The sequence below is a fragment of the Pipistrellus kuhlii genome, unplaced genomic scaffold, assembly GCF_014108245.1.
Source record: "Pipistrellus kuhlii isolate mPipKuh1 unplaced genomic scaffold, mPipKuh1.p scaffold_m20_p_1, whole genome shotgun sequence".
Taxonomy (NCBI): domain Eukaryota; kingdom Metazoa; phylum Chordata; class Mammalia; order Chiroptera; family Vespertilionidae; genus Pipistrellus; species Pipistrellus kuhlii.
This window is the reverse complement of record NW_023425404.1, coordinates 154,069,986-154,096,877: the sequence shown is the minus strand read 5'-3', so window position 1 is coordinate 154,096,877 and position 26,892 is coordinate 154,069,986. Positions and strand designations below refer to the sequence as shown.

At 38.8% G+C, this 26,892-nt stretch overlaps 1 protein-coding gene and 1 long non-coding RNA gene across 4 annotated transcripts; both read right to left on the bottom strand.

The window, feature by feature from the left end:
* Window positions 1-661: 661 nt before the first annotated feature.
* On the bottom strand, window positions 662-26,892 carry CCNI (cyclin I). Of its 3 annotated transcripts, none has more exons than XM_036413061.2 (7): window positions 26,316-26,892; window positions 16,742-16,898; window positions 12,962-13,090; window positions 8,928-9,002; window positions 8,648-8,788; window positions 8,114-8,344; window positions 662-2,219 (listed from the first exon to the last, which is right to left on the bottom strand). In XM_036413061.2, exons 2-7 carry the CDS (start codon window positions 16,853-16,855, stop codon window positions 1,776-1,778), a joined length of 1,134 nt encoding a protein of 377 aa, XP_036268954.1. In that variant the 5' UTR covers window positions 16,856-16,898; window positions 26,316-26,892; the 3' UTR covers window positions 662-1,775. The 3 variants fall into 3 exon arrangements, with proteins under 3 accessions (XP_036268954.1, XP_045427486.1, XP_045427489.1); XM_045571530.1 differs by lacking the exon at window positions 26,316-26,892 and adding an exon at window positions 25,083-25,103; XM_045571533.1 differs by lacking the exon at window positions 26,316-26,892 and adding an exon at window positions 19,537-19,557.
* On the bottom strand, window positions 15,931-16,731 carry LOC118704959. The gene is made up of 2 exons (XR_004983563.2): window positions 16,496-16,731; window positions 15,931-16,168 (listed from the first exon to the last, which is right to left on the bottom strand). It is a non-coding gene; the product is annotated as an uncharacterized LOC118704959 (long non-coding RNA).

The window sequence follows — 26,892 nt, the reverse complement described above, 5'->3', positions numbered from 1 at the left end:
TCCTGGGCCCTGGCTCCTAACTGCTCACCAACCTGCCTGCCCGATCGCCCCCAACTGTCCCCTCCTTGCCTGCCTGGTTACTCCTAACCCACCCCGGCCAACCTGGTCGCCCCCAACTGCCCCTGCTGCTGGCCTGGTTATCCCCAACTGCCAGCCTGGTTGCCCCACACAGCCTGCTGTTCAGTCGTTTAGTCATCCCTCACTAACCACCCCCCGCCCACCAGCCTGGTCACCCTACACAGCCTGCTTGTTCAGTCATTTGGTCGTCCCTCACCAACTGCCCTGCTGGCCTGGTTTGTAGGCAGCCATCCTTTGAGGGTGTGACAGTCAATTTGCATATTACCTCATTATTATCTACACTAATAAAAGAGAAACATGCAAATTGACCGTCACTCCTCTACATCCACCAGCCAATCTGGAGTATGCAAATTAACCCAACAGATGGAGGCGGCCATGGAGCTGGAGTGAGCAGGAAGCATGGTTTGCCTCTAGGAAGGGGATGAAGGAAGCCAAGCATCCTTCATATTTAAATCACTTCCTTCATGTATTATTTTCTATGAAGCACATTCTTAGGACTTCTATTATTTTCCAGTTTAAATAGCAGTGCCTAAGCAATCAAAAACTTGCACTTCTTCACAAGTAGAAGAAAGATACGACAAGGTTAAGGACAACATTTATTGCTACCAGAGGCTTTTATCATCATCAGTACATGGCTGGTTCTGGCTGAAATACCTTCTTCAGACTGCAAAGGGAGCTCAGATTACAGGAGTCATTAAGAGAAATACAGGTAGCTTGGGAGGCAGAGAATAACTTTTATCCAGAAAATCCTAATAGCTTAACATAAAATTAGGGAACTAAATTCAGTTATATGTCACAGACCCAATCATAGAGCTGTCCCAACATCACGACAGTCTCTCCTACTGATTACAGAGTGAAAAGGAGCTGATAAATTACAAAAAAACAAAATCTAAATTTTAGTTGTTACATGTTTCTTTGATAAGTACCTCGACGTATTTATCACAAATTTCTTATCCAAATGTCAAAAATGCTTTAGCAAATCTAAGAGTATCCTAATTATACGACACTTTTAACTTTCAGTTTAAGATCATCAAAAAAATAATTTTTTTTCCAAATCCTAGAAACAAATGAGATAAACACAAAAATCAATGTGAGTCCTTTTTCTATTATCATCTGATTCCTTTGGAGCAATTCTGAGGTATCCTTTTCAAATTAATTTGAATTTGAATCATGGATTAAATATGGCTGTCAATCTGAAATAATCTATTCACTGAATTGCTAAAAAAATAATTTTGAGGGTTTCCTAATCAGGAAGTTGGGCTATTGATCAACACGCATAAAATTCACTAATATTCAATATAAAAGCAAGCAAAAGAGGAAAATTAAGTCAGGACATGGGATTGTGTTTGTTAGCTATGAAATTTTGGAACTTAAGAAAAAAACACTGAATGTGAACTTTTGACATGGGGAAACCTACATTACATTTTAGCAGAGTAAATGGCAGAACTGACAAAAACTACAAAGAATTTTTTTACTTAAAATTGTTGGATCTTTCAAATTTTATACTTTTTGGGGGGTCTTTAAGTGCTTAAATAATGTCTAATGTTAAATTATAATTAGCCACACTAATAAATGGTTTTCTTTCTTTTCTGGCTCACGTCAAATCAGCCTGATTCGGTATATACCTTCCCTGGTCTTCCATGTTCCTGCTCCCATAGTAGTAGACCTCGGCTTGCACTTAAAGGTAACACTTGAAGCTACATGACAGACACAGGCTGCAGAGGAGGACAAGGGGAAGCATGTCCCTCCTGCCTTGATAAATCAGTGCCACACACAGACCCCACATTTTCTGAAGCATTATCTTCATTATAGAGCCGCTTGATTCCATCATAGAAGTCATCCACTTCCATTTCCTCTACTTTACGTTTGGCAGAGGTATACTTGCACCCACTGGCAGCTGGGAGATGATGATAGAAGGCTGCTGTACCTCTGACTGGCACTTCTGGTTTGCTGTTGTCCTTGGAGAAATCTGGGCCTGTGACAGAGGAGGGATGTAATCTGAACACTCCTTTGTCACAGGTCACCAGGGTGTGCTTGAGGGGACGGTAGACATAAACGGAATTTAGAGGCAAGGAAGACTGCAGAGTTGAAAGGTGATGTGCCACAAGCTCCCGACAGTGGATCAACTGGGAGCTATCCATCTGGGAGGGGTAGGAAGAAAAAAGTTGATAATTTAATTAACATAAGCTGCTCTGTCATCTTTGCTGGCTTCTTTCCTATCCTGTGCCTTCTGCACCCCAGCTTCCTTTCCTTGCCTCTTATCTTTTACCTCAAACCCATCTATTCTTCCAGCTTACCTATCATCTTGGGAATTCTGCCCAAATGCAGTATTTTAATATAAATATCTTTGAAACTTGCATTCTGTATTTGCAATTATATGCTGAACATCTTCATGAAAGTAAAATCATGAGCTCTCGTGCTCACTGCTACATACCCACATCTGCTTTGGTCCAGTCCATTCCCCTGCCTCTTCTAATCTCTTCAGTAATTAAAATTAAGAAGTGAAGGAAGAAGCCAGAGGCAAGAAAAAAAATTAAATAAGAAATGGGAAAGGCTTCCAGGCCTTGAGAATAATTTAAGTATTTTTCTTTTTTAGACAGTAAGTGAGAACTTTTGACAAGACATATTTTTGTAGAAAAGTAACAGGCTTGACAACACTAGGAAGAAATGTTTTTGTTTAATTTGGGAGTTAAGTCCTTGTTACCCTTGAGGACAGTTCAAATATCAATCCTTCCTGAAGCCACCCTTTACTCCACCCAAACTCCAGAATCATCTGTTTCTATACCAACTTGACATCAAAGTCAATCCAGCATGATCTATTTAAACATTTAACTTTTCTATTATAGACTACAAGATCCCAAGATCTTTTGGAAGGCCTTCAAAATCTTACCTCTGGTAAAGAGTCATTAGTCTCTTGGCCTTCTGTTCTCTGTAATTATAGCTGTACTCAAAATAATCTTCTAGCAACATATATTTCTTCCCTATTCAAAATTCTTTGGTGGCACCCCAATGCCTACCAGCAATAAGCTCACTTCTTTGGCTTATTAATAAGGTCTACACAATCTGACACCAGCCTTCTTATCCATCCTTATTTCCTAACATATCCCAATTTGTGCTCTCCATTCCTGCCAAATGGGCCTGCTCTCTATTCTGTACAAATCTTGCCCTTTCTTACTTTACCCTTACTCATCCTGTTTCTACTTGTTGAAATTGCATTACCTACCTAATACCTTCCAGATCTGGCTAATTACCACCATCTTTCTGGAAGCCTATCTTGACTATTTAACTATCAAAGGTTAACTTTTCAGTCATATATTTCATAAGCATTTTTGGATATTTCTTAACCAAGTTTTATTCACATATATATATATAATCTGTAGCACACAAGCATGACTATTTGCAATACCACAGAAAAATAAAGAAAAATAACACACTTTACAAGAACACATGTGGTCACAAATTGTTTTTATCTCTAAATACATTCATTACTTGTTAACCAGGAAAACAGTGGGACAAAGTACACAGAAAAGGGATGGGATTTCAAAGTTCCTTAAAGCAATTAGTACCCTATCCAGTACTTGAAGAAGCCTACAAAAAAGAAGTGATAGAAATAAAAGAAACTGGGAAGTGAAAAAAGACTATAGTGTAAAAACTATTTCTAAAAAGTAAGTACCTAGTGTAATAAACTGTGCCTTAGCAAATGAATGACACTTAGTGGCCTAGAAAAATACAAGTATTACAAATATTCTATTGCTTTAATCATTAGGCATAATTTCACAGCAAATTATGAAAAGAGATGAATTTCAAATAAAAAACTATGTTACTATAATCTTTCTCTGTGCAATAATGGGTTGTTACAGAGATGAGAACTAGCAGAAAATTATACAAATAGCCCTAGCTGGTTTGGCTCAGTGCATAGAACACTGACCTGTGGACTGAAGGGTCCCAATTTCGATCCTGGTCAAGGGCACATGCCTTGGTTGTGGGCTTGATCCCCACCCCGTAGGGGACATGCAAGAGGCAGCTGATCAATGATTCTCTTTCAACAGTGATTTTTTTTTTCTCTCTCTCCCTCTCTCTCTGAAATCAATAAAAATATGTTGTTTAAAAATGATAACCACTAAAAAGAAATTAGAGATTAAAACACTTGAAAGTTTACAGGGTAGATGTCCAAATAGTTTACTGCTGGAAAGGGGGGACAGAACAGCAAGACTTAAGTAATAGGTTCAGTTGAATTTAGGTTCACTGCACGGTATGAAGCTCTGAGAAATCCTACTGAAACAGTCTGACCTTAGACACCTTCAAGAAGAACTGGGAGACCCTGGTAAGGAAAGTATGCTTCTTTAACTCACTACTCTAATTTTTGTATTATACCACAGTAAGGAACATCTGTTTTGACTACTGCCTGGCTAGTGATCGAGAGACCACTACATGAATTTGGATAAGGTTTAACATCCTAAGACTATCAAGGAGGGCCTCATCCGTCAGGAAAGGAGGATACTGAGGCTAGCCACAGAATTAAAGTAATGAGAGAAGGGGTAAGAAGAGAAAAGGGTTTAGGCATCTCAGAATGGTGACTAACAGGTAGCATACGAGCTCATAGGAATGGGGAAACTAGGAGGGACAAGAGGAAGCTTGTTTTTCAAACCAGGGAACACTCACTGTAGTTTTAAGTCTGGAAGGAACACAGGTAGAGCTAGTGACAGTGGTCTCCGCATAGCACAAAGTGTCTGTGATAAGCCACTGACAGTCCTCTCAGAGCAAAAGGGAGCATGTCAGAATTAATTCCTACACCAGAATCAGAAATCCCGAGGGAATATCTGATATTACTATGGCTTTGTCCCAGGTCTAATCACAATGATTACCTAAACACAGGCGAACTTAGCGAAGACAGAACTGAATCTTGAAAAATCAGGAGTCATCAGGTTTGGGCCACAAGGGTTGGCCACCAATCCAAGATGATTTTAGAGAACAGCTAAGATCAAGTCCCAAAGTCTCTAAAGTTTCCTGACCTTGTTTTTAACTATCTCCCCCATTGTAACCTGAATACTACATGGGGCAGACTTTCTTTTTAGAATCACTGTATTCCCAGTGCCTAGATCATAAAATTCCCAATAAATGTTTGTGGACTATAGCTATTTATATTATATAAAAGAATGGAACAGTGGTTTTCAAACTATGTCCAAACAGCTTACAGAAGGGAAGAGGCCATGTTGAGTAGGACTTTGGACCCAAAAGGTCTCTGTCCCAAACACATAATCAAGTGATACTTTTCTATTTTGTATTCTGGGATTGTGTGTTGGGGGTGAGGGGAGAGTTCCAGTTCTGCAAAAACTCTAAGAATCTTTAAGGTTTGTGTGGTATTGAAAAAGCACGGTGTTTTTGTCTACTTTTACTACTAAGGAGTCCTATGTATCTCTGAAAAAGCCTCATGTTCCCTGGACAACAGGTATAAAATAAAGGAGTTGAGTGAAATTATTTCTAAGAAGATGCCTTCAATTCCAAGCTTATGATACTCCTTCAGTAAAAGAGGAAACAAGACTCAGTGAACACTTCCTTCTTCCAGCACCAGACTTATGAGAGAGAAGCAGCAGCTTCTCCAGTGTTTTTCAGTAGATAACAGCCCTTAAAGCTACAAATACACATGCTATTTAAAGCATTCTTTTTATTTATGCTTCAAAGTCTGTCCTTTCTCTGTAATAGTAACACTTCAAAATTTTCTGTTAGCTTGGGAATAGGCACAGAGACCAAATCAAGTGGCATTTAGAAGGATGTCATTTGTTTGAATAAAAAAAAATTCTATATAATAAAAGCCTAATATGCTATGTGTCTAGTCATCTGTTCAACCAATCAAAAGTGTAATATGCTAATGATATGCTAAAGCCACTCAACCACTTGCCATGATGTCCACTGACCACAAGGGGGCAGACAACCAGTCAACCAGTCGCTATGACATGCACAAGGGGGCAGACGCTGGGGTCCGACCAATCAGGACTGAGCAGGACAGGCTAGACACGCCATAAAGCCCTTCCTCGGTCTCTCCCCAGCTGGCCAACCTCCTTCATCCCTCCCAGGTCCCAATTATGCACTGGGGGTCCCTTAGTCTGGTCTGTGCCCTCTCGCAATTCGAGACCCCTCAGGGGATGTCAGAGAGCCAATTTGGGCCCGATCCCATGGGCCAGGCCAAGAGACCCTATTGGTGCACAAATTAATGTACCAGGTCTCTAGTTAAATATAGCATAGGTGGTTTTCTATTAATGCCCATTCCCTACTGCCACATATGTCTAACATAATGTAATATAATGTAATGGTTAATATTCAATTTCATTTTTCCAACACTCTAGGTAGGCAAAATAAATTTTCTGTCCTATACTATTTATATATGGCATGATGGTTTATGATAGTTTCTAAACCTTCTCACGAAATAGCAACTTTCTCCTAGGACTGACTTTCATCATAGCATTTACTTCAAAGGAAATGAACACTGCTCAATGATTTCAATGTAACATATGCTATTAAAATAATCATCTCACTTATAAAGAAAAAATACCCTTATTACATTAACATCACATGTCCTAGGAATAAAGAACAAGCTGAACCATGCTAAAAACAGTGGAACAAAACACATAGAAGAATGGTAGTGCTCTGGCTAATCGCTACCCTTTTTATAAAAAAGCTTGACTTTCTCTGCTCGCAAACTAGGACCTGAAATTCTCAAAGCTGAGAGGTAGCCCTTGTATGTCTGCTGACATTTACAGCTCACATCTATAACATGATTAGTTATAACTAATTTATACAAAACACCAACCTCAAGTATTCTCATTTTTCTTTTATAATATTCTCTTATAAATTTTATTAATAAAACTGCAGTCTCTGCTAAAATTAGTTTCTATATTCAAAATGTGCCAAAACCAGTTTGGCTCAATGGATAGAGCGTCGGCCTGTGGACTCAAGGGTCCCAGGTACAATTCCAGTCAAGGACACGTACCTTGGTTGTGGGCACATCCCCAGTAGGGGGTGTGCAAGAGGCAGCTGATCGATGTTTCTCTCTCATCGATGTTTCTAAATCTCTATTCCTCTCTTCCTCTCTGTAAAAAATCAATTATATATATATATATATATATATATATATATATATATATATATATATATTTAAAAATGTGTTTATGCTCAGAATTTAAGCCTTTTCTCTAAACAAAATCCAATAAAACAAATAAGAATAACTACTGCCAAATGAGAATAGGGACATATAAAGGGAAAGTAAGTTCATAAGTCATTTATGGATTCAGTTGGCAGGAGTAGGTTTGCAGATCTAAATCTGTAAGTTCTACTTGGTCACAGGAGTAGAACTAATAAGAATTCTCTCAAAATAATTAGTAACATATAGCACCACTATCAACTTTCCACTGGAATGATATCTTTCCCACTAAACCCTTACATTTTATATAGATGGCTGATAAAAATCTAAATGACCCATAACATTTTATACCAATTTGCAAATACAAGTGATGGACTAATCTCAGGCAAAAACAGTAACTATTAGGACTAACCCTCTTTCAGAAAGAGACCTTCTACTTTCCAAAAACTCTGGTACAAATACTTCACTTTCTAGCCTAAAAAAAACAACTTCCTACAATTTATGTTTTTGATGCATCTTTTATAAAATGAGTGAAGTATGGAAGGACTACAATGAAACCTACAAATGCAACTAGGAAGATTTTTCAAACAAAACTAAAGGAAAATATATAACTGAAAATCATATTAACTTTTTCAAGACTCTTAAAAGATTTTAAGTAATCTAGAAGGGTTTAAAGTTTAAAAGAATCAATAAATACTATATAAGCTTTACAAGAAGAAAAAAGATTAGCCCATAAATTTAAAGTGTAAATTACTCTTTACCTTTATCTACTCTTAAAAATGGTTTGCCATTTTAAGATTAGAAATGTCTCTTAGTGTTATAACCATCTGGTAATCCTATTTATCCAAGTAAGAGATACACTTGAAATGAACACCATTTAATTAGACTGACACCTACCTGTGCTTTTTGAAGCAATTCAATTGTAAGGGGAAGCCAATCAGGAATGAGTTTCTCCATTTCCAAACTAACCATGGCCAGAGCAAGCATGGATCCTTTGAATTGCAGAAGTTGGTTGCAGGCCATACAGTGAAGTAGTTGCTTGGTTAGGACTGCCAAATGTTGAGATGGGCTCAGTTTAGGCAAACTGAAAAGTAACTGAGGCCTAGTTGACACTGCAATGGCATGGAACTGGTAAAAATAAATAAATAAATAAATAAATAAATAATAAATTAAAAAAATCACAAGACCATCATTCTAGTTTTACTTAAATGTCTAGGTAAATTATGTATAAAAATTGATGGAATTTTTAGTGTTACACAACTTTTAAGTTTGAAATGTTAGTTTCAGTGATTTGACATACACCCTTAAATTGCTAATTTTTCCTTAGCTAAAATTCAGAATAAAACAAAAGAGCAGGCAATCTACTTTTCAAGTTACTGAAATAGGATTATATATTCAAATAAGAAAATAAAAAACTTCAGGTATATTTACAATGTGAAGAAAATCCAATGGTGTGGCTGTGTGAAGGTCCCAATTCAACTTATCCAGAATAATTCTCTCCATCCTCAGAATTTCAGATGAAGAACATCCACAGAAACTGTCTCTTGCCAACACCTTCAGTACTGGAATTCTCTATCCAAACCAAAGAGGGACAGGGAGGAAAGGACAGAAAATTTTCATTTTTAACTTTCGTTTTAGTAAACAAAAAGCAGGTGAGTAAATGGAGAGAAATATTCAAAAGAGAAATAATTCATCTTTAAAAAAAATTTACCTCATCTTCCTCAACAGTCTTGGCAGCTAGGAAAAAACAGCTGATTGCAATGCAACTCAAGTATTTTGGATGGGCCTACAATTATAAAGAGTGAAAAAGCAACTTCAGTGATTCTTCAAAAGTTAAGAGTTTATTTAAAAAAACTAGGCAAGCAGATAAGTATGCATATATTCGATGGAAAGCAATTCATTTGATTCCCACCCGTTGCTTTCTAAGATCAGTTGACTTTTAACTTCACAACCCTAGCCATGTTATTCTATGGAAAGACTAGCATCATCCCATTGCTAGAAGTTCAACCAATGCTAGTTAGCCAAAGTTCATTTCTATCCAGCAGACAAGAGCTTGATTTTAGAAGACAATTTTTAATTTAATAAACAAAATTCTCCAAAGTAAAAATATTTGTGTATGTGTATTTTTAAGCTAGTTTTATTCTCTTTACCTATCCATCAGTAAAATTAACATATGAGGTGTTAGGAGAATTAAATAGAAGAAAATACATACAAGAAAGCAATTAATAAATTTCAAATGCTTTAAAAAAAAATTTATAAGATGATAGCCGACAAGTAGAAATGTTCTAATCATTAATGTGCACACATACAAAATTATATATCCAAACTCCATTATAAGAATGAAAGGATCCTAAATATATAAAGAATTAATCAGTGGGTTAAAAGAAGTTCTTGGGCCGGGACCGGTTTGGCTCAGTGGATAGAGCGTTGGCCTGTGGATGGGAAGGTCCCAGGTTCGATTCCAGTCAAGGGCATGTACCTGGTTGCGGGCACATCCCTAGTAGAGGGTGTGCAAGAGGCAGCTGATTGATGATTCTCTCTCATCGGTGTTTCTAACTCTCTATCCCTCTCTCTTCCTCTCTGTGAAAAATCAATAAAATATATTAAAAAAAAAAAAAAAAGTTCTTGGGTTTGACACCCATAGTAGGGTTGGAATTTGCCTGTTTTCCATATCTACAATAAAGTTAGTCCACTTCCTACCTTACTGGTAGAATAAGGGTTTGCCAATCCAGCATCAGAATCCAGTTTTAAGTAACCAAAACAATTTCGTCCTATTATATTGTACTAGAGGCCTGGTGTAGAAAATTCATTCACAGCTAGGGTCCCTAAGCCTAGTTGCAATCAGGGCCATTTAGGGGCCTTGTGGCTGCCAACTGGGGCCTTTCTTCATTCCGTGCCATGCCCTGGTGGTCAGAACATGTCACAGCAAGCAATTGAAACTCCCGGTCTCTCGGTCAAACTCCCAAGGGGACACTTTGCATGTTAGTCTTTTATATATATATAGATGACAGAGTTAAGTTATACAACACAAAGAAAGCCTGTATCAACATGTATTTTATACTTCAATATTACATTCATTTCTGTGAAACAAGAGACCCTTCCAATGATCATAGTACAACCCTGATTAAGTAACTTTTAACAAACCTGCCAATGACCACTACGCCTCAGTACAAGTGGCATACTGTCTAGGAATCTTAGACTAAATCTTCTGCCTGTATGTGATAATAAAAGCTGGTCCAATACTACCAATATCTTAAAATAATCACTACTACTAACCAATTAATACAGTTCAGAAAGTACTTCCATAAATATTGTCATGTCTATTACATCTTTTTATAAATGAGAAAACGTCTCAGAGGTTAGAGACACCAAGTGATCTAGGAAGTGAGCCAGATCTTGTTGCTAAGATAGTCTTCCAGGTTCCATTATTTTCCCATGTGTACAACATATCAAACCCACATCTATGAGGTAATCAGAGTTCATTACAAAGATCCCAAAGGTTAATAACTTCAAGTAGGCAACGCAATCCCTAAATCAAGGGCACAAAAAAAAAAAAAGTAATATAAAGACTCCCAGCAGCAAATGTCTGATTTTAAACTAACAATAGTTCTTAGTCCTGGATGTACATCAGGATGTATTCTTCACATACAAACATACAGATCTTATGTATTAGAGATTCACAATCCATAAGTCTGGGAGAGGACTCAGGGTCCACACTTTTAAAGAGCTTCATAGCACTTTATTCTGCACAGCTAGGATTAGCGTTCCACTCTTTGCTGTAGCCCTTTTATTTAAATTTTATTTAAAGTTTAAGTGCCTTTATTTAGACTATGAATACATTTTAGATTACTTCAATGCAGACTAACCATCTGAATAACAGTACTATATCTGATGCTAACAACATGACAGGACCCATTAAATAAGAAATATGAAAAAAATCAGATTATACTTGGCAAAATTGTTTCAAAACTTGCCCAAATCGAGCGGCCAGGCCCGGAGCAGCCGGGTCTGGTGCGGCCAGGCCCGGAGCAGCAGCTGCCAGGCTGGGAGCGGCCAGGCCCAGAGCGGCCGGGCCCGGAACCGGGCCCAGAGCAGCCGGGGCGGGTGCGGCCAGGCCTGGAGCAGCAACAGCCAAGTCCAGAGCAACTAGGTCGGGAGCGGCAGTGACCAGACCCGGAGCAGCTGGTCGTGGAATGAACCAGAGCAACAGAGGCCAGGCCCAGAGCAACCAGGCCCGGAACAGCTCCCTCCTCGCCTACCCCTCCCCCATGGCTGCCTCTCAGACATGGCTGGAAACTTTTGTGGGAACTTGAGGGTCTGCTGAATCAAGTGATGAAGGCTTAGATCTGGATGTGTTGAGTTAGTATAGCGCTGGGGTGTTGATCTGTGAGTGCCTTGGGTGGGGCCTGGATGAGGCTGGTTGACCTATTTGGAAATGTTTTTTGTGTGAAGTGTATCATTGGGCATGTGGAGGTATTATTGATATGAGAAAATGCTAAGTAACAGATTTACTATCTGAAAAGGGATTTACTATCGGGGAAAGGGAGGGAGGAAGAGACTGAACATAAACTGTGCACCTATGGATGAGGACAATGGGGGATGGGGAGGGGAAGGAGGGTGGGGTGGGAACCTGGTGGAGGGGGGAAGAAATGAGGAACCTTTGTAATAATATGAACAATAAAGATTGATTTTAAAAAAAACTTGCCCAAATCAATTTAAAACATTTAATAAGGTCAGTAATCTTTTCTTTAATAAAAGCTATAATAAGTTCATTAATAATTTTTGAAGAAAGTATGACCCAAGAAAAGACAGACCTTAAAAGCATCTTTTTCTATGAAAGGGAGGTTAGTTGTTATAGGGAGCCAGGATGGAAGGGTGGGGGGCTTGATACTGAGATAAAAGTAGGCATCTCAGATAACCCCGATTTCAGGCAATTAGTATCACTGTAATTAAGGTTTTTTAAAGTCTCTTAAGAGTATTAGTTTGAAACATAAAAAGCTAACTAAATAGCCATCCAAATGTTTCTATGTTTCATACCTAGTAAGAAAGAGTATAGAAGAACCCTCAGTACTGAATTCATAGTTCCCCCAGCTTATATAATCCTAGACATACAAATAACAATTGAATTGCTTTTTAAATTTTTTATGCCTTGACATTAAATAAACGCTACCTTTCTGCTTTAAATCTGTTGAGGGTCCACTATGACTGATTCTGCATAATATAACCAAAAATGTACCAACAGGGTCAATATAAAACATATTCATATATTTGCCATTCAACAAAAATACAAGTTATTTTATGACAGTTCAGTTCATCTTGTTATGCTCCAAATGTATACCTCTAAAAAGTATATATTGTTCAGAAAACCAGGCAATATTCAATAAACAAGTGACAGAAAAATGTGTAATAGGCTTATACTTTTCTAGTTTGATTCAGTGTCCACATTATGTTAAAAGGTGACTAAACATTCTGTCAATGCTATATGGTTTGCAATGAAATTAGATAAAAAAAATTTCACAAGCATAAGTTAGGAATACTCGTAGCAACAAAATTACACAATTAGAAACATTCCTGAAAATTTAAAACAATAAAAGACATCATGTTTTCTTATAGGTACATGTATCAAATCCACGAAGGTTTTCCTATTCCTTTCCATCTTATAGAATGTTTACTAATAGCCAAGAGTTTAGCATATAAAGCCTCAAACAGAGGCTGTGTTTAAGTGTATCCTAAATAATTAATTACCTTTACAGTAGCTAAAAACCTGTCCAAAAGACTGCTAGCCAGAGCAAATGTTTCTGGATAAAGGTTGAATTGGTACTTGAGTTTGGCCAACCACTGAATCACTTCATCTCTCTGGGATGGAGAAACATTCTATAAGGGAACAATTAAAACATAAAATTAAAATAAAACAAGAAAAGTTTCAAGTTATCATCAAGAATATGTTTAGAATTCTCTCTTATAAAAGGTTAGCAAGAGCTATGCAATAGTGTTTAAATGTTAAAAATGTTTTCAAGTTTATTCAAAATCTAGCAAATAAGATAAATGAAGATAAAAGTTTATATATTAGGTATAGCATTTAACATCAATATCTAATATTCTCACCCTAGCTGGCATGGCTGAATGGATAGAACACTGTCCTGGGAAATGAAGGGTCCCAGGTTCAATTCTGACCAAGGACACGTGCCTGGGTTGCAGGCTTGATCCCCAGTAGTGGGTATACAGGAGGCAGCCAATCAGTGATTACCTCTCATCATTGAGGTTTCTACCTCCCTCCCTCTCCCTTCTCTAATATCAATATATTTTTTAAAAATCTAATGTTCTCACTTTATTAAATAAAATATTATGTCATCTCACCATTTACTGATAATTATATTGAAGTTTTCAAATAATATAATTTTTAATTTAGATAACACTGTTATTAATTGATAGCAATTTTTGAATTAAGTTTTTCCAATTCTTGAGAATAATATAGTGATTTTCTAAGACAACAAATAATAGTCATTAAATTATCTTAGGAAATATAAATAGACTACAATAACAGAATGAGATAGCCCATTAAAAACAAAGCTAGCCCTGGCAAGCATTTCAGCTGGTTGGAACATCGTTCAGTAGATCAATTGGGAGGCAACCCACTGATGTTCCTCCCTCCCTCCCCCCTCCCCCCCTCCCTCCTTCCACCTCCTCTTCTCTAACATGTCTTCTGCTGATGATTAAGAAAACAAAGCTACAGTCAACAGGAATAAATAAAAGACACAAGGGACAACAGACAAATTACATTTTAAAATGATAAAAAATACTGAAGAGGAAAAGTCACCTGAACTAACTTACTACTAGAGCAGCGTTTTTCAACCGCTGTTGAAAAACACTAGTGTGCCGCGAGATGTTGCCTGGTGTGCCGTAGGTGCAGACAAGACAAGAATTTTATAATTTTTCACTATTTTGTTTACTTAATATTTCATAATAAAGTAATTATAAAATACTTTCTTTGTGTTTATTTGATTCCTATTCAAGAGAATTACTTTATATATAGTCAATATAGGCACAGAGTTAAATTTTTTAACATTTTCTAATGGTGGTGTGCCTCGTGATTTTTTTCATGAAACAAGTGTGCCTTTGCCCAAAAAAGGTTGAAAAACACTGTACTAGAGAGATTCCACAAACACAATGCACATTGTTTCAATCTTCCTATATCTTATTTCTTAACTGCTGAGTATAGGCTTAATTTTTAGAAGGTACATACTTTAAAGCAATAATGGTTTAGATGCCTTTACTCTTGAAGCACCATAAAAATAAAACAAAACAAATCTGGAAACACTTAATCTACTAATATATAAAACAGATCCATATGAGTACTACTTCTACCAGGTAAACACAACAAAGTACAGAAATGACTCTGAGATTAGTAGAGGAGTATTTTCAGTGAGTATTCCAAACAAATAAAGGTTTAATCCAACCTTTTGCTTCTTTTCTCCAATTCCCTCTTTTTACCTTAACTCTTCCCCCCCAACTAAATCCTACTTCAAGGATCTCTCACAATTCTCTTAATCTTCATCCCCTAGCCCTTAGTTTAGGATAGTGGTTACACCCATAGCACTCTACTTTCCTTTTGAGATAACATTATAGTTTCTTAGTGATTTGGCTGAGTTCTCTTGGGGTAGGGTTGTAACATTTTTGTTCACTGGCATATAATGGGCTCACAGTATACATTCATTAAATGAACACTGATGATCATTTCTTTATAATTCATCCAGGTTAGAGACATTCTTTTATATAATAATAGCACTTTTAAGTAGAAGATAATTTTGCCACATGCTTTTTGGGGGATTAAAGATTGGTAAAAGTGACATGCACTTTAAGATATTTCCAATTTATTTTTCCAAGTGCTTTTCATATACAAACATAAAACTGCTTCAAGCTGTTTATATAAAGACGGCTTCCATTATTTTGGAACTCTTAAGGAATCTTAAAGGCCATCTAATTATGTGGTTTTCAAATAGAGGATCTCAAATCACTGGCGACCAAGCAAATCAGAATAATTTAGGAGACCCTTCAGAGTGAGTGCTTCCAGGCCCCAACCACACCCACTGGGCTTGCAGTGGCAACTGTGGAAATATGTATTTTTAAAATCTTCAAAATTTTATTTACATGAATTCAGTTTGGGAAACACTGATTCAGTCTAACCATAAAACGTAAAAGTTCTAACATCTCTGATAAGTGATCCTCTGCTTTGGATATTTGTTCATTCCACTGTGGAAAAGCTATATAGATTATTGGAAAGTTTTTCACTATATTCACAATATTGTCTTAAATTGAATCTTAACCTGCTTTTCTAGTGGTCATTTGGATTGGTTCTAGTTCTAGCCACTGGAATAATATAGAATAGAGCCATTTCTTATTTTAAACAATAGCCCTTTAGTTAAAGACAAGTGTTAAACCCATAAAGTCATCTCTTTTCCTGATTAAACATCCCCTGCTCTTTAACCATTTTATGTTTGACATGATTTCCCTTTTACCATTCGTTTTTTTTTTTTCTAGATATATCCTTTTTAGTGTGTGTCTTAAATTGAGACATTTGTCATTAATGAGCAATAAAGTAAAACTATTACTTCACTTTGTCTTAGATTAGTTACTTCATTAATCATTCTAACTCTATATTTTGTTTTGGCAGCAATTTCATGTTGACTTATACTGAACTTTTGCTTTTTTTAAAAAAAGGGCATAGAACCAACAGTAGTTGAGACGTCAATTGGCTATCTCCCTAGAAGCTTCCAACGTTGTATTACCTTAGTTTACTTGAACTCCTCATAAATATACAAGAAATATGGTGCTTTTTTGTTTGTTTGTTTTGTTCCCTAAAGACAATGATATATACTCAGCTTCCATGGCTAGCTATTTATGTAGAAATAAAGGCAGCTTACTACTGTACGTATTGACTATTGGAAGGAGTGGCTATATGGGTAAGCCTCAGACTGACGTGTTGGCAAAGCCACAAACTTAGGGCTGTTGGCATAATTAAGCTTGACCTTATGAAGCCCCCTAGATCCTATCTGGTAGCTAATGGGCTGTGGGAGGTGCAGTGAAACTCTTAAGAACATTTTAACTATTGTGACCACTACCTTGTTTACCTCTGGCTATAAAATAAAGGCTCAGCTTGCCCTCTGGATCTCTCTCTGTGGCCTTAGAGACCCAGCTATATACTCGTTTGTCTTTTCTTCAATCCTTCACCGCCTTCACTCAGGCTCACCGAACCCTTGGCTGTGCTGGGTCGGCACAGACAGGAAAGAAAACAGATATACCTATCTTCCTAAAGCTGTAATTCAAATAAAAATAAAACAAACAGGCAAACAAAAACAGTTAGTTCTTGTTTTGTTTCAGAATAAAACAAGGAGATATTTCTAAAATAAAGAATAGAGCCTTTCCTTTAAGTGTACATAATTTTGTAGTGCATGTCAAGATACTATATAGGACAGCAGTACACTTATTTCTAATAAAAGTAATTTATTTAAAGAAAAATATCAGTACCTTGTTTGTAGGCATTTTCGGCACATTTACCTTCCACATCTGACCTTCCCTAGAGATTGCCTTTTCCAAAAGGAAAGACAATCTCTGATTTTCCGAAGGCCCTGGAAACTTCATGATATCCTTTGGTTCTGCCTGGCTCCCAGCTTGATGTAGCTACCTAGAAAATCAAATATAAGACAATGCTCTTTATGTAATTATAGAATAAGTAGAGCACTGCATAAATATCTTGGCTCTTATTAAGCAATTCATAAAACAAAATAAGATTATTAGGCAGTATAGGATTTTATAGCTCTTTAAAATATGTATTAAAAACTTACAATAGTTATCTACTGCATTCTCACCTTAAATTGGAAACTCAGTTATAAAGAGAAAACATGGTTTTATGATTGATAGAACTCCTGGACTTTGATCAAACTATATTATTACTGTGTCAAACTGTGACAAAGAATTTTAAGTCATGAACTTTTTATTCTAGGAATTCTTAGAAGTAGTAGTCCCAAATATTCCTCTTAAAAAAAAGTTACATCAATTACATTAAATCCAACCCACTGCCACTTAATCAGTATGAAACGATCACTTAAGTATGAAACTTTTTAATTTTAAATTTATTTGATTTTTTTTCATTAATTCTCATGGTTCAAAAACACAAATAGCATAAAGAAAAGGCATTATGAAACAATCTTGAAATGAGCTTCCAATACAGTGTCCACTAGCCTCATATGTGAATATTTAAATTAGAATTGAATAAAGTTAAAATATACCGTATTTTTCGGACCATAAGACGCTCCGGACCATAAGACGCACCAGTTTTTAGAGAAGGGAAATGAACAAAAAAAGATTCTGAAACAAATAGTGTCCTAAAATATTTTATGTGCATTAAAACCCAACATCACAATCATAAACACATGTAATCAACCCTGTAAAGTAAACAGCAGCATTTAGAACCATTTTAGAGCCGGGCAAGCACACAGAGACCACACAGAGCCGGGCAAGTAAAAAAACTTTTTTTTTAAAGTATATGTGTAGGCTATATTTGGACCATTAAGACGCAGGGACTTTTTCCCCCCACTTCTGGGGGGAAAAAAGTGCGTCTTATGGTCCGAAAAATACGGTAACTCCTCAGTCACACTAGACCCATTTCAAGTGCTCAGAAACTACAAGTGACTAGCAGATATGGCATTAGACAATACAAAAAAGGAACATTTGTATCAATGCAGTAAGTTTTATTGGGCAGGGTTGATCAGTAAACTCAATAGTAAGATGACTGGCACTCTAAATCGAGCAGCAAGTTTAAAGAGCCACAGTTTAGATCAGTATAGGGCAACTGAGAGTCCAAGAGAAATTTCTGAAAAAATAAAATTTTAAAGGGGAAACTATAGTTTTGAGAGTTATGACTGTGTGTAGAAAACTGAATTGAGAATTGCTGAAGACTTAGATGTGATGAAAAGCTAACAACTGGAAAGGTAACTTCAGAAAAATAAGAAGGTTATGTAAGAAGGTAAATATAATTATTTAATATATACCACATTATTAACACAGCAATAATAATGAAAACACGAAACGGGATTTCAACAAACGTTATTAAAATTATATGTTAGGAGGATAATGGATGTTGAAAGACAGAGTGAGAGCTAGATCTTTATATTAATCTAAAATATAAAAAATAGCAGTAAGGCTATTTGAAAATATGATCTTAAATAACAAGCTAAACAGGTAAGAGCTGATAACAATTAACCTTTAGAGAAAAGTGTGAGGAGCCCTGCAGAAGGAAAATGCTGTTTTTTTATTATAAACCTCCTATAACTATTTCAGCTCCTCAACTATGTACCTGTATTCTGTATGTGCTTCAGAGTTTGCTTGTTTTCTAAAATTATAGTATAGGAGAAGGCAGCTTCCTACTCTCTCCCATACTAAATTATAAATTCCTTTGTGATCACATCTACTAATATCATTTTTTTTATTTATTAACCCACTGTGCCCACAGAACAGTATCTTGATGAAATAGGGACTCAACCAAAGGTTCCTTTCAACCTTTGGGACTAAAAAAAAGCAAAACAAGCCCAAATTTAATCTCTTTAGCAAGCCAAGTCTTCAAATGTTTGAAGGCTGCTAATGATATCACTAATTCACCTTTTCCATATCTGAAAAACTGTTCAAGAGTTCCTCAAATGACAAGATGTTTGCTCTTCTAAATTAGCACCAGTTTGCCGAGACCGGTTTGGCTCAATGGATAGAGCGTCGGCTTGGGGACTGAAGGGTCCCGGGTTCGATTCCAGTCAAGGGCATGTACCTTGGTTGCGGGCAAATCCCCAGTAGGGGATGTGCAAGAGGCAGCTGATCGATGACTCTCTCTCATCGATGTTTCTAACTCTCTATCTCTCTCCATTCCTCTCTGTTCAAAATCAATAAAATATATTTTAAAAATAAATAAATAAATAAATAAATAAATAAATAAATAAATTAGCACCAGTTTAACTGCACATATGCAATCTAAGATTAGCTATTTTTTAGAAGCCACAACACGCTATTTAAGTATAATTTATGGTCAATTATACAACTCTTAAGTACATCCCCTTTACCTGCCCCATCCAATTGTGTGTGGGAACTTGCTGCCTTTTGAGGGGACAAGTGGATACATTGAATAGACTCGCTATAATTTCATTTGATGCAGGCATAAATGGTAACCTTAGAAATAAAGTATAAACTAGGTGACCACCTGTCAAAAGATATTTAGGAAAAACACCTATATTGAATGGACGTTGAACTTCACAGATTATAAATTCTTGTAAACTTACCTAATTTTAGTCTGTAATTAACTTTTTTCAAAACTTCAAGTTTACTAGTTTAGCCAAGGTGGCTCAATGGATTGAGTGATGTCCCATGAACCATGAGATCATTGGTTCCATTACCAATCAGGATATATGTCTGGGTTTCCTCTTTCAATCCCTAGCAGAAGAGGGGAGCTGATCAATGTTTCTCTCTCTCCCTCCTCCTTCCTCTCACTAAAATCAATGTAAAAAAAAAAAAAAAATTAAAAAAAGAATCACACAACTTCAAGATTTTACTTGACTAATTATTTATCTCATTCCATTAGTTTTAGCCAACCTACTCAATGCACTCCAATGGCTGGCTGCCCCTGGTGATTACTTTTCCCCTACAATGCTTCCTTTGAAGATTATATATTTTTAGGAGACCATAAAGGGAACATCAAGAAAAATACGGTCAGGTTCAAGAAACTCATATTCTCCAATCTCCTACCAATTAAGGTCCTCAGTAAGACATCCATTATTTAGATGCTTTTATCAACTTTTTTAAAACAAAGAATTCTGGGTCAAAGCAGAAATCACAAAGGAAATTATAAAATACTTTGAGATGAATGAAAAAGACTACCTAAATATCAAAACTTATGGGATGCAATGAAAGCAGTGCTTACAGACAAAGTAATACCTGTAGATGCCTATATTTTTAAAAATCTCAAATCAATACATTAAGACACTGGAAAAAGTAAACTGTATCTAAAGCAAGCCAGAAGAACAAATATCAAAGTGGAAATGAATAAAGTAGAGAATAGAAAAGTCAATGAAACCAAAGTTGGTTCTTTGAAAAGATTATCAAAATTGGCATCCTCCACCCCAAAAAGTAGTTTGTTATACTGGCAAACCTCTACTACACTGGCCAAGGAAAAACAAAGGACGAAGTACTAAAATCAGGAATAAAGTGGGGATATATTACTACCTACATTACAGAAAGGATTATAAAGAAATTTTATAAACTATATACAAATAAATCAAATAATTTAGATGAAAACAAATACCTAGAAACACAAACTATCAAAACTGACTTATGAAAAAACAGAAAAGCTGAATAGCCATATAACAAGAAACTGAATTAGAAAACAAATTATCGTCAAAGAAAAGCCTATACCCAAATGGCTTCACCAAACATTAACAGAAAAATTAATACAAATTCTTCACAAACTCTTCCAAAAGTAAAGATGAGGAGCACTTCTCAACTCCTTTTATGAGGCTAGTTACTTATCCTGCTACCAAAACCAAACAAAAACAACATCACTAGAAAACTATATAGCTCAGTATCTCTTCTAAATATACAGAGCCCCAACAAAATACTAACAAACTGAATTTCCCAACATAAAAAAAGATTATACACCATAACGAAATGTAATCTAGCACAGGAATGCAAAGTTGACTTAACACTCAGAAATCAATTCATGTAATATACCATATTAAGAGAAGAGAAAGGGCCCTAGCTGGTTTGGCTTAGAGGATAGAGCATCAGCCTGTGGAATGAAGGGTCCCGGGTTCGATTCCACTCAGGGCACATGCCCTGAGTTGTTCTCAGGTTGCAAGCTCAATCCCGTGTGGGGGCAATGCAGGAAGCAACTGACCAATGATTCTCTCTCATTATTGTTTATCTCTCCTCTCTCTTCCTCCCTGAAATCAATATATTTTTAAAAAGAGAGAAGAAAAAGGAATCATTCTCTGCTCACACTAAGATGTAAACAAAAGGAAAGATTAAATTCGCTTAAACTTTTTTTTAAAATGGGCTATAAATAATGCAAGTAAAAGACAAAAAGAATGGAGGGCATCTGTGGGGATGCTCCAGATTAAATGACTATAGAATCTGACCTTAGGCTGATCTTGTATTGGAGAAAGAATACTGCTAAAAAGGTCATTTTTGGGTCAAATGACATAATGGGAACATGGACAGATGAGATAAAAGTAAACGTAGCAGAAAAAAAAGTGACAATATTAAGAACCACCAATTGGTTGTTACAGAATAGTTATGGGGATGTAAAGCACAGAGAACATAGTTAATAAAATGTTCTAGTAACTAGGCATGTTGCAGGATGGGTGCCAGATTTATTGGGGTGGTCAATTATCTATATAATAAAAGCCTAAGCTACCCTTAGGCTAAACGACCACTCTGATGTGCACTGACCACCAGGGAGCAGATGCTCAACGCAGGAGCTGCCCCCTGGTAAGTGCAGTGGTGATGGCAGGAGCAGCAAGCTGAACTGAGCAATAAGGAGCATCGATCAGGCAGAGTCGTAAGGAGCAAGGAGTTCCAGAATGCAAAAGGGATGTCTAGGCCCAATCCCCAGAATCAGGCCTAAGCTGGCAGTTGGACATCCCCTGAAGGGTCCCATACTATGAGGGGCACAGGCCAGGCTGAAGGGACTCCCGCCCCAGTGCATGAAAATCGTAACTCTCATTGAGTTATGTAATATCTGGTCAGTGGGGTGCATACCTGAAATTAATATAATGATCTATTTCAAATGTAATGGAAAACATAAAATGATTTTTAAAATAAGTAAATGTAACAATGTTAAATTTACTAAAATAATAAGTTTACTGTGATTCTGTTAGAGAATATACCTATTCTTAGGAAATACATACTAAAATTTAGGAATAATGAACCATCATGTACACAACTTATACACATACATACATTGGGGAGGGGTGACAAATGATAAAACAAACAAAATGTTAATATCGATAGGTTAATTCAGGTAAAGGGTTTCTTTTTGAAATTACTTAAAAGAATGTATAAAAGAAAAAAGAAAAAAGACAATTTATGTAAGTAACTTATATTAGCAGGCTATTATTTACGTTCTTTTTTCTTTTAATCCTCACCCGAGGATATGTTTTACTGACTTGGGATAAAGAAACATCAACCAGTTGCCTCCCATACATGCCCCAACCAGGGATAGAACCCACAATCCCTGACTGGGAATCCAACCCGAAACCTCTGGAGTATAGGATGACGCTCCTACCAATTGAGCCATGAGGCCAGGGCCTCTATTCCGTTTTTAATCTCCAGTAAGATAGATAATACAATGGAGAAAGCACTGGCTTAAGTTTTACTTCTTTTACTGGCAGAACACAGCCTATTTTCTAATAAGTAAAACAGATTGAGTTAGATGAATGATGAATCCTGCTAAGAAATAAAATACAAACACGTAAAATATAATTTTACTGTTTTATGTAATGGAATGTTATAGTTGTATCTTGTTATTATATTGCACATTGTTGGTTACAGCCAGAATTTTGAATGCTCAGATAGAAAAGTCTAAAGGAACTAAAAACCAAAAAGGCTGTATTTTGGTTGGCATATTACACACACTTCTAACTTTATGATAGTTTCTTTCATATTTCTTATCCCCTTTTTTAAATTGATTTCAGAGAGAAAGGAAGAGGGAGAGATAGATGAGAGAGAATCATTGATTGGCTGCTTCCTGCAAGTCTCCCACTGGGGATTGAGCCCATAACCCAGCATGTGCCCTTGACTGGAATAAAACCTGGAACCTTTCAGTTCACAGGTCGACACTATCTGCTGAGCCAAACTGGGTAGGGCTCTTCTCCCTATTCTTTCAATTGCTACTTCTGTTTCTTTCTCCACGTTTATCAAATAGCTTACTAAGTGCAGTTTATAAAATCCTATTGTACAGCATAAACTATATTATTTGTGCACTTAGTTGAGTCCCTCAGCCCCGCCTGCACCTACAGTCCAGGACCCCTTGGGGAATATTTGCCTGCTGGAAGTTGGCTGTCTCTCTCCCAGAACACGAGCCCTTACTCCTTACTGCCTTGCCTGCCTGCTCGTTGCTTCTTACCACTTGGCCAGCTGCTCCTTAGCCCTGCCTCAGGCTGGAGAGGCTCTCGCCACTGCGCTAGCCAGACATGAGTCTGGCTTCTGGCTGAGCGGTGCTCCCTCTGTGGGAGCACAGAGACCACCAGGGGGCAGCTCCTGTGTTAGGCATCTGCCCCCTGGTGGTCAGTGCACATCATAGGGACTGGTCATTCTGCTGTTTGATTTGCATATTAGGCTTTTATTATATAAGATTATATAGGATATATGGGGCCTCCCGCTCATCTGAGAGAAACTTGCACAGTGATGGATATGTATCTAGCAAAATAGTAATATGCAAATTGACCACCACTACAACACACAAGATGGCCGCCCCCATGTGGTCAAAGATGGCCTCCCCCATGTGGATATATGGCCACCACAAGATGGCCAGAAGGGGAGGGCAGTTGGGGGAACCAGGCCAGCAAGGGAGGTCAGTTAGGGGTGACCAGGCCTGCAGGAGAGGGAAGTTGAGGGGGACCAGGCTGGCAGAGGGCAGTTGGCAGGGGGTACCCAGACCTGTAGAGGAGGGGAGTTGGGGGCGACCAGGCTTGCAAGTGAGGGCAGTTAGAGGTGACCAGCCCTGCAGGGGAGAGCAGTTAGGTGTATATCAGGCTGGCAGGGGAGTGGTTGATCATGCTGGCAGGCAGAAGTGGTTAGGGGCAATTAGGCAGGCAGGCAAGCGAGCAATTGGGAGCCAGCAGTTCTGGATTGTGAGAAGGATGTCAGATTGGAGAGGGTGCAGGCTGGCTTGAGGGACACCCCACACCCCGACCCCGCCCAGTGCACGAATTTCATGCACTGGGCCTCTAGTATAATATAAACAACTTCACTAAGATGGAATTTTATTTACTGTCATTATAACACCAACTATATTAATTATTCTGTACTGGTGCTGACTTCTGGATCTTAAGTTCATCTTCTGAGATTGATTTATTAATGTAACCATACAAGAACCTCATGTTCTAATTTACTTTCTTGACTTTATGCCCTTAACATAATAATGAACTACATTACCTATAATTCCTAAACAGGCTGCTCTCTTTTCCAATCTCCATGCCTTTCCACAGTTCTTTCAATTTACACTTAAGTGATTAACAAGTAAAAATAGTGAGTGCGCCCTAGACGGTTGCTCAATGGTTAGAGCATAAACCAACAGACTGAAGGGGTGAGGGTTTGATCCAGTCAAGGGCACAGACACTTGACGATGTACCTCTGGGCAACCAACTGGTGTGTCTCACACAGATGTTTCTGTCTCTACCTCTCTCTTCCACTCTCTAAAAAATCAATGGAAAATATATCCTCAGATAAGAGTTAACAACAAAAACAGTGAGTGCTACGTGGCCAGGTATTATTCAAAGTACTGTCATACTAACTGATTTAATCCTCACACAACCTTATGAAGTTGGTATTATTAAGTTCATTTTAAAGATGAAGAAACATGCAAAGACATGTGAACACTTTTCAAAGCATTATACAATCAGAATAAGCCAGTACACACAATGTGAGCTTCTAAACTTGACCGAAAAATGTTGCAGAGTTCCATTTTAGCCTACTAGGATGTCACACTGCCACATAAACTCAGTCATCTATAAGGCAAATCATCTTTATTTCGCCTTCCCAACACACTAATTCTACCAGTCTGCTCTTCATCAGCATTAAGATTTTCCTGGTCCAGAAACTCAAGACTCACTCATCTGGCTGGTCCCAGATTAGCAGCATTCTGTCTTACTCTATGTATCCACTCCCTTCAGTATGGCTGCCACAAATGACCTGAAAAGCTAGAAAGAGATAACACCACTGTTAATCTTTTCGACAGATGCGTTTTCAGAACAGAGACTACCTGATTGCTCGGGTTTAAACTCTGTCCACCGGGTTCTAGCTGTGCCATCTACGGAAGAAGTTACTTCATTTTCTGAAGCCTCAGTTTCCCTCATCTGTGAAAGGAGATTCCTCAATGAAACCTGCCTCAGAGTCCTTGAGGACTCAGTGAGTTGCAAACAACTTCCAACAGTAACTGTCCGATAAGCCTCAACAAGTGTTATTACCACCATGAGACCACAGCCTCACAGGGCTGCTGAAGTGCTGACTCCTCAGCGACAGGACAAAGGCTCACCAGCTGAGTTTAGCATTCTGAGATTTTTCAATCTGATGCCATCCGGCCTCCCGAGACACTTTCCACTGTTTTGCTATCCAATTCTCCACTCCTTCCACTAGGATCACCAACAGAACCTAGAAGAGCTCAGCAGTGTCCCTTCCTCCCTTCCCCCTCCCCCCTAAAAAAAAATTCGCTATTTTTTTTTTTTTTTTTATCTGCCCGTCAGGGTGCAACTCAAATCTCACCTCCTCTTCCATTTCCCCCACCCACACCCTGGGTAACGTTCCCTTTCTTCTGTGTTCACCCCATTCCGCTGGCTTGGCGGCAATGGGAACCACCTCCCTCCGGCGCTCTCCCCCCCATAAGCGCCGAGGTCTCCGGGTGGGAGGGAGAGTGAGTCCCCTTCTTTGTGCACTAATGCAGGCTCGCCGAGCACAGAACATGCGCGGCAGGGCAGGCAGGCAATCTGCAGTCCTTACAAAAAAGTTACTCGGTGACAAAAAAAAAAAAAAAAAGCCCAAAAGGAAACAAGAGGAACAGAGCAGATCTGTTGGCAAACTGGGCAGGTGCCGAGTTTGTTCTTACGTGGACGCGGCGGGGGAGCGTCCGGAAGGTCCCCGCGAGGGCGCGGGCGGGGGGTGGGGGGGAGATGTGGCTGGAGGGGGGATGCTGAGGGAGGGGGGATGCTGAGGGAGGGGGGATGTGATGGGGGGTAAGGGAATTGGGGGGCGGGGAGGAGGTGCTGTGGGAGTTGGGGATGGGAGGGCCTCGGAGGTTGGCGCGCGCGGGTCCCGGGACTCATGCCGCCCCCCGCCCCCGCCCGCTCACCTTCTCCTCCTCCTCTTCCTCCTCCTCCTCCTCCCGGGCAGAGCTCTTGGCCTCGCAGGAGTGACGCTGGGTCATCCGGGGTCCCGCTACCACCTCATCTTCCTGGGCGCGCGGCGGCGGCGGGGCGCGCGGGACCAGGGGCCGGGCGAGCCGACTGAGGAGGGAGACGAGGGGGCGCCGGGCCGGGGCCGGGGCCGGGGGGCGGGGGACCTGGGAGTCGAGCAGGACAGCACGGCTACGGCCGGTGGGTCGGTCAGCGAATCAGTTCCATGACGACCCCGGGCCTGAGGCCGCCAGCGCCGGTCTCGCTCCTCCGACGGCCGCCGCGAGTGCCCGGGTGGGGAGGGGGCTCCCTCTCTCCATAGGGCGGCGGGGGCCGGGGAGAGGCGGGGAGGGAGACCGGCTCTGCCCCTGCCCGGGGGAAGCGCCTCCAAGGGGAAATGGTGAAAGGGAGGAAGGGGGGGAAAAGGAGAAAAAAAAAAAAAAAAAAAGGAAGGGGAAGGGGAGGAAAATAAGAAAGAGCGAGACAGAGGCGCTGCCGCGTCCGCTCGCTCGCGGGGAAGGCTGGGGCGGGAGG